Source organism: Scardinius erythrophthalmus (genome assembly GCF_964197995.2).
Source record: "Scardinius erythrophthalmus genome assembly, chromosome: 25".
NCBI lineage: Eukaryota > Metazoa > Chordata > Actinopteri > Cypriniformes > Leuciscidae > Scardinius > Scardinius erythrophthalmus.
The window spans coordinates 30472892-30485563 of NC_138245.1; the positions used below are offsets into that span (position 1 = coordinate 30472892).

Genomic DNA, 12672 nt, shown 5'->3' on the forward strand with positions numbered 1-12672 from the left:
ATGTTAAGTGTGAAATATATTTATTGGGCCAATTTCAAATATTTGCATATATTCCAAAATATACTCTGAAAATATATTTTAAATAAATTTATTTTGTGTATCTAATCATAGGGAAGTAGAAGTGCTAAAAGTGTTTTAGGTTTATCACAGCAGAGTGTAACTCGTGCGAACAGAGTATAGTAATGTGAAACGTGTGTGTTTCATATGGTAACAAAGTGTGGTTTTTAAACAGAAGTGTATAGTTTTTACAAGAGTGTTTAATTATGCAAAGGATCTGTTGTGTTTTGCTAATTGGGTGTGTGGTTGTGCTAACTGTGTGTAGTGTTTTGAAAACACGGGCCCTGTTTTGAAAATCGTGCTTAAGCAATCCAAAAAAACTGTAACACATTCTCTCTGATCTGAACCTGTTCTTTGCCTTTCAGACGCTGTTATGAGTTTTTAGATCTTCTGCTTCAGGAATGGCAGACACATTCTCTAGAGAGGTGAGAAACTACAGAGATCGTTCACCCAAGCGTCTGCCATCATTCACATCTCATGTTGATCCAAACACGCATGACTCTCTTTCTTTGGTGAAACACAAACGGAGATGTTTCGAATAATGTAGATAGTTGCTCTTTTCCTTGAAATTACAATAATGGCAACTGAAGCGTTATTCACTTAAATTATAATAATAACCGTTGAGTTTTATGAACCGGATCTAATGATACATTTAAGATATCTGACTCAAAAGAACAATTCGTTCACAACATTTTGTAACTTTTTTGTTATCGTACAACCAAGTGGGCAGAGCGAATCAAATAAACTCAAGTTGTGTTTTATTGTAGTGAATCACAATACATTCAGATTCAGTTTAATGACACTTTTCAACCAAATGATTCAGTGAGTCAAAACTCACTGTGTAGCATTTCATGTCTCGTAATGACTCGTATGAAGTGGCATTTTTGTTTGTTTTTCAATTACATACTTAATCAGTTTTACAAATTAGTTTTCTTTTAATACGTCCTAAAATCTGATTAATTGAACAACAGCTTTTTATCACTGAATCATTTGGTTGAACTACTTCATTAAACAGAATCATCTAAATGAACTGGTTCTTTTGAGTCGATTTTTGTTCAATGAATCATTTGATCCAGTTCACAAAACTCAGTAGCCCTACTGAAAAGCCACTTTTTGTTAGTAACTGTTAGTTTAGTTGTGGTTTATCTATATTAAATGGCTTGTAGCTTGACAAACTACAGTTTCAAATCGACTTCACTCTTGACTTTGAGCAGATCACTTGTTCTGCCCCATTTATGAAACCCGATGGCGATACAATGACTATCTGGATTCTCAGGAGAGGATCATCTTATAAAGGGTCACAAGTCTTCATGAGCTCATCAGAATCACAGTGACGTCCTTGATAATCCTGCATATGTTCGGCATGGCAGTGTCTGATCGGCTTCGCCAGCACTTCTGGGTTAATGGATGGAGAATCGTGTTTCAGGAGGTCTGCAGGGACAGCCGATTCATTGATTTGGGCTCATGTTCTGCTGTGGTGGAGGTTTGGCTGCTCGCTTGAATGGACTCACTGTTTTTATCACACTGAAACTCGTTTTTATCTTCTCTACTCTTCAGGAACATTGCCGTCCTGATGGAAACCATTAAGAAAGGAGTTCACGATGCCGACTCTGAGGCCAGATCAGTTGCTAGAAAGTGAGCGATTTTTCATATGTGCTATACAAATAAAATAAGCTCTTATATAATCTAATCTAATATCAGACACTACTGACACTTAAAAAAAAAAAGTAAATATCGGCTGATATCAATTTGGTCATTGACATGCTGTGCATCACACTTCTCTCAGTTTCCAATGACTCTGTATTATTTTGTCTGCTAGCTGTAATCTGAGTGAATGTTTTTGATCATTTTATCAGGGTTCATACAAGGTGCTTAAAGTACTTTTTTGAAATTTAAATCCTGGAAAACCCTTGAAAACAGCTTCAAGTGCTTGAAAAGTGCTTGAATTATTGAAAGACAATAAATTTAAATGTAAATTAAATGTATTGATAAAACTATATTTTCGCACAAGATTAATGCTGCAGTCCGTCTGATATAGATATAGAGGCATTTCGCATGGCCATGAGTGTGATATTGCTCATATACCGTAAATATCCAAGTATATGATACAGCTTTTATTCTTCAAGTCAATCATATATTCATGGGAGAAAAAAACTGTTTGAATGAGGAAAGCGATATCTTTGTCATAGTATCCTTTCAATGGTTAAAGTTACCGCAGTCATTGCATGTGGTGCAATTTATTTGTTTTATTAGTTTATTTTTATTTATCTATTTACCTTTTTTAGAATTTAAAAGATATTAAAGAAAGATAGAGGGCCCTATTTTAACGATCTGAAACGCAAGTATGAAGCGCGAAACGCAAGTAACTTTGTGGGCGGATCTCGGGCGCTGTTGCTGTTATACCGGCGGGATAAATGACTCTTGCGCCCGACGCAAATCTAAAATGTGTTGGTCTGAAGCAGCTTCATTACTCATAGGTGTGGTTTGGGCGTAACGTGAAATAAACCAATCAGAGCGATATCTCACATTCCCTTTAAGAGCAGGCGCGCTTGTTCCACGGCGGATTGCTATTATAACGGCGGATTTGCCAGGAGCGGTTCACAGCCGAGGAGACCGACGTTCTCGTCAGGGCCGTAAAACACAGAGAAGTGACATTGGGGATGGAGAAACACACACAGATTAGCTTCGGTTAAACAGGCGTATAATAATTTGGGTAAATGTGTAAGCTAGATTTATGCCTGTTTTTCACATCTTCATGGACACAACAATGATTTCCCTTGTGTGGTAATATTGTTCCTTGTAATAATGTATGGTTTTCTAAAAATGAAAACTGCTGCGTCTGTGTAGATGAGAGAAGCAAAGTGATGCGCGTTGTGCATTATGGCCAAGCATGCACCCTTAAAATAGCATATGAATAACATGCGCAACGCATCACTGACTTTAGACGAGGTTTCTCCTGGTCTGTGGCGGGATTGTTTTCTGAAACTGCAAAATAGCACAGGGAACGTTTGCGCCGGAACACGCCTCCTCTTTTCACTGAACCGCCCCCTGGGAGCGCAAGTTCATTCCCTAAGTTACCGACGTGCGTCTGTGGAGGGAAAAGTCCGCTGTGCGCGGGTGCAAAATAGGAATGACACATACGTCGGTGTACAAAGTCAATTGCGCTGGGTGCAAGATAGGGCCCAGAGTTTGATAAATGTCCTTGTCCTTAAAAAAAAACAATAAAGTAGTGCTTGAATGAAAAGTCCTGGAATTGAATTTAACAGTATCTGCACGAATCCTGTTTTATTCCAGATGTTACTGGGGTTTTCACGCCCACTTCAGTAAGGAGGCGGAGCATCTGTTCCAGGCGCTGGAACTGACCTATCAGAAAGCGCTGCAGTCTCACCTGAAGAGCTCGGACAGCGTCATGTCTCTGCCTCAGTCGGACCGCTCGTCCTCCAGCTCGCAGGAGAGTCTGAAGTAAGAGACGCTCTTCAACCCTTTTATTAAACACTCATGAGCTTTCACACGTTGTGTTTTCATACTCACTCTTTTTGTCTTTCGCAGTCGGCCTCTTTCTGCTAAAACACCTGTCGGGAGCAACTTGAGCAGAAGTGAGAATATACCTTTTTTCTCACTGTATAACAGTAGTTTCGATTATGAAAGACTTTTAGCATTGTTTTCTTGTATCTGTTAGATGTCATGTTGAATACACTACCAGTCAGAAGGTTGGAATAATTGAGATTTTTAAATGTTGAAAGAAGTCTCTTCTCTTCTGCTCACCGATGCTGCCTTTATTTGATCAAAAATACAGTAAAAATTGTTTTTACTGGAAAAAATAAATATTTGAAATATTAGCTGTCTTCTATGGAAGCTTGTTTCCGCCACAGAGTGAAAAATAAAAAAGGTAATTGCGACTTTTTAATCTCACAATTCTGACTTTTTTCTCACAATTGCGACTTTACATCTCACAATTCGTGATATGAAGTCGCAATTGCAGGTTATTAAGTCAAAATTGCATGTTATAAAGTCAGAAATGTGAGGTATAAACTATTCTGAGGTAAAAAAAAAAAAAATTTTTCTTTAGAATTGGACTTTATATCTCAAAATTGTGAGTTTATATCTCACAATTCTGAGAAAAGATGTCAGAATTGCGAGATATAAACTCGCAATTATGTGTTATAAAGTAAAAAAAGTCAAATTATAAAGTCAGAATTCTGACTTTATAAAACACAATTGCGACTTTATTTCACGCAATTCTGACTTTATATCTCGCAATTCTGACTTTATATCTCGCAATTCTGACTTTATAACACGCAATTGCGACTTTATATCTCGCAATTCTGACTTTATATCTCGCAATTCTGACTTTATATCTCGCAATTCTGACTTTATATCTCGCAATTGCGACTTTATATCTCGCAATTCTGACTTTATATCACGCAATTGCGACTTTATATCTCGCAATTCTGACTTTATATCTCGCAATTCTGACTTTATATCTCGCAATTGCGACTTTATATCTCGCAATTCTGACTTTATATCTCGAAATTCTGACTTTATATCTCGAAATTCTGACTTTATATCTCGCAATTGCGACTTTATATCTCGCAATTCTGACTTTATATCTCGAAATTCTGACTTTATAACACACAATTGCGACTTTATTTCACGCAATTCTGACTTTATATCTCGCAATTCTGAGAAATAAAGTCAGAATTGTGAGATGTAAACTCGCAATTGTGAGTCACAATTATCTTTTAAAATGTTTTATTCTGTGGCGGAAACAAGCTTCCAGAGTCTTCTTATGAAATATATTGTAAAATGTATTTTTTTTCTGTGATCAAAGCTGAATTTTCAGCATCATTACAGTCTTCATTCTAACATTATTATTGGTGATCATATTGGTTATATTAACGGTTGTATTATTATCAAGGTTGAAAACACTTTCAAACACTTTTATTTTTGTGGAGACTGTGATACATTTTTTCAGGATTCTTTGATAAATAGAAAGTTCAAAAGAACAGCATTTGTTTGAAATAGAATCTTTTGTAACATTATAAATCTCTTTACTGTCACTTTTGATCAATTTAATGTGTCTTTGTTAAATAAACGTATTACTATAAATATCATTTCTATTTTCTTTGCAAATCGTACCTAATTTTTTTGAATAGTAACATATCACGGTTTCCACAAAAATATGAAGCAGCACAACAGTTTTCAACACTGATAATAATAATAAATGTTTCTTGAGCATCAAATCATCATATTATAATGATTTCTAAAGGATCATGTGACACTGAAGACTGGAGTAATGATGCTGAAAATTCAGCTTTGATCTCAGAAATTAATAAAATTTTAGTATATATTCACATGTAAAATTGTAATAATATTTCACAATTTTCACTGTATTTTTGATTAAACAAATGCAGCCTTGGTGAACAGAAGAGACTTCTTTCAAACGTTTAAATTGATGTATTTTTGTTCATACACACAGTAATTTTCTCTCGTTCTCTCTCAGCTAAAGTCGTGAGTTCTCGCGCGTCGTCTTCGTCCGGCTCACTCCAGCGTTCTCGCAGTGATGTCGATGTTAACGCTGCAGCCAGTGCCAAATCACGAATGCCCACTGTACCCGCTGCTGCCCCCTTCAGCTCTGCCACGGCACTGCCGCCCGGCTCCTACGCCTCGCTGGGTAAAACAGCCAACACAAAACACACTCATTTACGGTACACAGATGAAGAGCAGTCCATACTGATGTAGAGAGACAAACGATCTGGTAATGAGGGGGCATTTAAGACACTGTTTTTTGGGTGTTTTTAATGTCTTGTAATTATTAATTAAATACAATAAAGTTATTAAAATAGTATATTAAAAAAAAAAAAATAATAATAATATATATATATATATATATATATATATATATATATATATATATATATAATGACGTTACATTTTATTTAAAATTTATTCCTCAAATATCAATATTTGTCATCAATAATGAGTTTACAAATGATCAGATAAAACATTTTGATTCAGTTTACCTATAAAGTCACTAGACATAATAAGTTTAATGCCTAGTGTTAGACATTTGAAAAAGTGAAAGTTTATAAAAGTGAATCATATAATGTTGAATTGTCCAAAAGTGTACATTTATTATTGTAATTTTATGCATGACAGCAGACACATTATACAATAATTATACAAACATGCAATATTGTATTTTGTTTTTGTGTTCAAGGACTGTTACTTTTATTTCATTATTTAATCGTTATTTATGTGATTGACATAAATATATTTATGTGTTAGGATAATAAATTCAGGCATTATAATCTATAATTTTAAAAGACTCATGTTCATATGAAGGTGTTTAAGAGAATAAGGCACTTCCTGCATGATCCCAAACCCATTTCCGACCCGCTGTCTAACACGCGCTGATGCTGTTGTACTTCTGCTCTTATTTGCTCAAAGATGCCGCTGGTAATGTAGAGGGTAAGATGTAAGATGTGTGTGTGTGTACGTGTGCGCAGGTTTGTGTCTCATTGTCCTACTCTGTCTTTATCACTCTGTTTTGTGTTGAAATGTTTGAGACGTACACAGATGACACTCTCAGATGGTTGTAGTTCATTGGCTAGTGTGGCTAACAGACAGTGAGGTGAATTGTCAACATTTGAGAAATAAGTGACAATATCACATAAAACGTTTAGATACAACATTATTCAGTGTTTATGTGAATAATATACCTGTTTGAATAAGCAGTTTGGTCATGTTTATGTCGGTCAGCATGAGTCTTCACAGCGTCTCTGTTCAGTTCGGGCTTGTTGAGTATAATGAGTCGTGTGTTTAGATTTTGTAATGGTGTTTTGTGTATGTATGCATCAGTTTGCACAGTTAAATGATAATGAAGTTTAATATAAATAAAATATAAATAAATTATATATATATATATATATAATTAAATTGTGTGTGTATATATATATATATATATGATTTAATTATATATATATGTATATATACTGTATAGATAATACATTAAATACATTTTGTTATAAATACATTATATATATATATATATATATATATATATATATATATATATATATAAAATAATATAATCAATTAAATAAATTTTGAAGTTTGCTCATCCATCGTTTTACTCTTCTGTATTTTTGTCTGTCAGGTCGTGTGCGAACGAGACGGCAGAGTTCAGAGAAGGCTTCTGGGGGCGGAGCTTCTGTGACGGACAGCAGGGGGAGGAGCCGAGCCAAAGCTGTATCCCAATCACAACGTGAGTTTTCAGTTACATCATCCTGCTCTGGCCAACAAAGCAAATCATTAATTATGTTTATCAATAAATTAAACTTCACAGAGATATGATAGAAATATCATAGAGACATTAAAATAAATAAATTATAAGCCATTATCAATAGATATACAGTATGCATTAATTTCATTGGCTGCAGTGTAATATACATTATACTCCGGTATAATGTGGCTTTTTTATGTGTTTTTGGTTTACGTCCCTCTTAATGAAGAGATATGAACTCCATATTCTCTTTGTGTGCCACATCATAAACATCAGCGCACTTTATATATCGTTGCTCATGCAACAGTCAGTGGTAGATCATGCTGATGTTGAGGCTGTCCTGTGCATTGAATCATGGGTAATGTAGTTTCATTGACTCTCTTCACTGTCCCGCATCAAGGATCCAGATCTGCTAATCCAGTGGGGGGTAAAACTCACGGTATGGAGTAAAACACGGATTCCCGCCTGCATGTGTCCCGTCATGAAAGCATGATCCACTGCGACAGGCGCTCACTGTTGTTCTCTGAACTGCTGCCATTGATTCAGTCTGTGTTCAGCCACCGCTCATTAGTGTTATTTCACTGTCATACTGAACCCCCGTTTTTGAGAGTCCCTTTTATGAAAGTCCCTTTAAGGCGAGTCAGTTCACTCGGCGTCCATCTTGGTAATGCCCACAGTTTGTTATTTCAAGCCAGCATTGTTATTGTTAACGAAAACTATTGAAATAAATTTTTTTTATTGAAACAAAGCTGAAATTAAATATAAATATTACATGAAAGACTTAAACACTAATCGAAATTTTGAAATGCTGCCTTTGCAACTAACTGAAATAAGCACCGAAATGAAAATTAAAGATATCGACCAATCGTTTACATATACATCATCTCACCATAGGCCCCGCCCACTGGTGTTCAGTCGCTTAAAGGATGACTTTTGCCTTCACTGGATGTGAGCGTCGATGTGACTCGTTCAGTTTAAACGGCTCGTTTGCGTCTCCGTACATCCCAGCATCAGAAACAAGTGGATGGTTTATTTTAATGGCGTCTCAGATCGCGTCTGATAATTATATGTTTGTTCGGAGCATTTGACAGCAGATTGTTTCTTAACGAGGCACAGTGTAATGGAGAGTTCGCAAAGAAACTTCTATTGACAGATGAAGCAGCAAACTTTACTGGATCTGACAGCAGCTGCATCACAAATAGAAGTAAACGATATCATAATGCCACGTCTGTAAATGACGGTTTTATATGGATAATGTTTTCAAAACACTTACTTGCGTGCAATAGCGATTGGGAAGTTGATATTGTTTCCTGATAGCCGACGCTTAATTTCAGACAGAGGCTCAGAATGAAGGTTGAAAATAATGGATTTCTGTGCAAAATAACTTAATTAACATTATGGGCCCTATCTTACACCCGGAGCAATGCAACGCCAAGTGCGACGCAAGTGTTTTTTGCTAGTTTCAGCCCGACGCAGTTTTCATTTTCACGTCCTGCGCCACATTGTTTAAATAGCAAATACATTTGCGCCCATTTGTGCCCATGGGCTGCTGGTCTGAGAACGAGGTGTGTTCTGGCGCATTGTTGGTGCGTTGCTATTTTGAGGAACAGAAATAGACTGAGCCATTGACCGACTGAAACCTGGTCGAAAGTCAATGGCGCAATATTTTTTTGTTATTTAAAGAGAGCATTAGTAATGTGCGCCTATAGGCGGGTCCACAACGCGCATACACGCACAGCAGCACACAAACATGCCAAATATTTAAAATAAAAGCATTACAATGTAAAAGATTATTATTGTGTACATATAGATAAGGTGAATCCGGCTTGTCCCGTAGATGTTCTGCTAGCGCACTTTAACCTCGCGCACGAGCAGATCCGTTTGCGCTCTGGAGACGCGTTCGGTCTTTCCACTATCAAATTCCGTCATGTAAATAGCGAATCCGCCATGGCGTGAGCGCAACTGGCATTTAAAGGGAATGGGAGATGAGACTCTGATTGGTTTAACGCACGTAAATCCCAAAACACACCCATTACTCATTATGAGAATAGGGACAACCCTTTTAGACCATGCGCCGGGAGCGCCGACCATTTGTCCCGTCGTTAAACTAGCAAAAGTGGATTCAGACGCCCTAAGTGAACTTGCGCCGTGCGCTTTAGACCATGCGCTTAGATCATTAAAATAGGGCCCTATAAGTGAACTTCAAAGAACATATTAATATAATGAAGAAATCCATATCATGACCCCTTATGTTTTCTCTTATTTATTTATGTACGAGTGGACCGTCTCTGCCTCAAACAGCCTCTGTTTCTGTGTTCAACGCATGTGTCGTCCTATCAGCTTTTGTTTAGATATTCACAGTAACACTGATAATTGATAAATCAAGTCACCGAACATTGTTGAAGTTAAATGTCTCTGTGTTATAGCGGGCAGTCGCTCTAGTTCACCTGGGAAGCTCCTGGGTCATTCCTACGGGAGAATCCCTCGAGCCACTGGAACGCCGTCGGTCAAACGCTGTAAGATCCCGCGGAGTCAAGGCTGCAGTCGAGAGACGAGTCCCAGCCGCGGGCGAGACGGTAAAGCATTACATTTATAAAAGCACATAACCGCTAACATGTTGGAAAGGTTTTTAAATACTTCTTTACATTCAATTCAAGTTTCAATTTGTTGCACTGAAGAGGAAGAAAATGAAAAAATAATTGTTTAATCTTTTTGGAGTTTCAAAAGGGAATGTTTGGTAACACTTTGCAATAAGGTTCATTAGTTAACATTAGTTAACTACCTTAGTTGACATCATCTAAGAATGAACAAGACTTCTACAGCATTTATTAATCCTAGTTAATATTAATTTCAACATTTACTTATACATTATTAAAATCAAAGGTTGTATTTGTCAACATTAGTTAATGCACTGTGAACTAACATGAACAAACAATGAAAAGCTGTATTTTTATTACCAAACATTAACAAAGATTAACTAATACTGTAACAAATGTATTGCTCATTGTTAGTTCATGTTAATTAATACATTAAATAATGAACCTTATTGTAAAGTGCTTCATATCTGCGTGTCAAATATCTATTGCAACACCTCTTCCTCCTCATCACAACATTAGTTTTATTTATCTATGAGTAAGTGGGTTTAAACTGTGCAACTAAACTGGATTTCACATTATTCATGTGAGCCGCTGGAGTCCATGTACTTGTGTGTCCCAGATCAATGTGAGCATCACTGTGTGTCTGTCAGACGGGATATTAATGTGATCACAGTCGATATGTGCGGAGTGAATATAAAGAGATGAGACAGAAAGTACCTGACAGTGTGTCTGAGCCTGAACACACACACCGCTGCCGCTCTTCTGCTGTTAGTTTGAGTTTATGTTGTTGTCGTTCCCAGTGGAAATACATGAGCATCATTTACTGCGGATGGACAGTGATATACATTTGTGTCATTATATTTTCTGGCCTGCAAAGATTGATATGGAATTTTTTATTGTTTTTTTTTTTGTTATTTGTATGTTCTTTATTTCTCTATTGTTCATTATTTTCTGGATGAGTTTAATGTTTTTTTCTAATTAGTTTTGTTTGTTCATTTTTAAAAAATTATACAGATTACAGCTTTACTACTACTTATCACTATTATATTATATTATATTAACATTATTATTATTATTTGTATGTTATTGTACATTTTATGTCATATTTTTATGATTGTCTTGAAAGGGGAATTTAAATAATACTTTATTATTTGTTTATTTTATATGTATTTTATTTAATATTTTTATGATTTTCTTGAAAGGGGAAGTTGAATTTTAATAATATTTTTATAATTTTTTATGTATTTTATTTCATATTTTTATGATTTTCTTGAAAGGGGAAGTTACATTTAAATGAGAATATTTTATTATTTGTATATTTGTTATGTATTTTATGTCATATTTGTATGATATTCTTGAATGGGAAAGTTGATTTTTAGTATTACAATATGATTATTATTATTTATATTCAAATTCAACTTCCACTTTCAAGAAAATCATCAATTTTGAATCATCATCAAAATATTATAAAAATAATTAAATATTACAATATAATTATTATTATTTATATTTTATTATTTGTATAATATTTTATGTAATATTTTTATGATTTTCTGGAAAGGGGAAGTTGAATTTTAATATATTTTATGCTGCACTTCACAGTTTGATCTGTTAATATGTGTGGTCTCCTCCTCACGGTCTAATTCCACCTGCATGTCTTTCCTCTGTCCTGTGCTGCTGACTCCTGCTGTGCGTGTGTGTGTGTGTGTGTGTGTGTTAGTGCGGGGCAGTCGTATCCCGAGGCCCAGCATGAGTCAGGGCTGTAGTCGTGACACCAGTCGGGAGAGCAGTCGAGACACCAGCCCGGCTCGAGGGTTCAGTTCGCTGGGTAAGAGTCCCGCTAGTGACTCTGCTTGAGTGATGGTTCTCTATCACCTTTCACTTCCCCATAAACTAGGGCTGGATGATATGACTGAAAATACTTAAAGGGGTCATCGGATGGTATGGCAGAAGTTGGTATGAATGTTTAGGGTCTTCATGTTTGTAACATACTTTGGTTAAAATTCCTCAATGGTTGTGTAAATCAACACCCTTTTTACCTCCTCAAAAACAGCTCTCGACCCGTTTCGGTGCATGGCTCTTTAAATGTTAATGAGCAACTGCTCACCCCCATCCCATCCCTCTCTTCCGTGGGCCGTGTCGACACAAGACAGTAAAGTGATGCCTTGGTGGACTGTATACAAATGACTGAGTCGGAAATATGCTAATACGGGAAATATGCTAATACCGGACAGTCCGTCAGCGGTCGTGGGCGGAGCAAAAAATCTGAAAATCCAAACGGCTTGATTATTGAGAGTGTTTAGGCTTTTTGAGGATTAAAAAAAGAGGGAATGGATTATTTTCATTGTATGGTGTTGTGTCCACACACTGCTGAGACATATATATGCAAACACCATATAAAAGTGAATTTTGCATCCGATGACCCCTTTAATATTTTTCAGCCAAGCGTGTTAATGAACTAAAAGAATAAAGAGCTCTTGTTTTCAGGTGATGTGGTCACCTTTAATTTAAAGATTTGTTTTTGAAATGTGTGTCACCTGCTTCCTGATCCTTCCCAGCATCCCACAGACACTCTCGCTCCACCAGCGCGCTGACGGCGGGTGACGTCCTGCTGACAGGTGACTTGCATGTGGTCCGGGTCACGGCACCAGAATCTAGATCACTAATGTATTTAACAGGGCTCATGCTGAACCTGTTTAGAAGTGTGTGTGTCAGTCACATCCAGGTTTGGAG

At 36.4% G+C, this 12672-nt stretch overlaps 1 protein-coding gene across 1 annotated transcript in view; it reads left to right on the plus strand.

Annotated features, from left to right (window-relative positions):
* Positions 1 to 12672, plus strand: part of LOC308685634 (CLIP-associating protein 1-B) — a 72695-nt gene that overhangs the window by 31267 nt on the left and 28756 nt on the right. The window contains exons 15-23 of the mRNA XM_081357553.1: positions 423 to 482; positions 1615 to 1692; positions 3352 to 3519; positions 3607 to 3653; positions 5561 to 5731; positions 7217 to 7324; positions 9769 to 9918; positions 11660 to 11767; positions 12498 to 12557. Coding sequence (XP_081213679.1) covers positions 423 to 482; positions 1615 to 1692; positions 3352 to 3519; positions 3607 to 3653; positions 5561 to 5731; positions 7217 to 7324; positions 9769 to 9918; positions 11660 to 11767; positions 12498 to 12557 — 950 coding nt within the window. The remainder of the gene's footprint in view (positions 1 to 422; positions 483 to 1614; positions 1693 to 3351; positions 3520 to 3606; positions 3654 to 5560; positions 5732 to 7216; positions 7325 to 9768; positions 9919 to 11659; positions 11768 to 12497; positions 12558 to 12672) is intronic.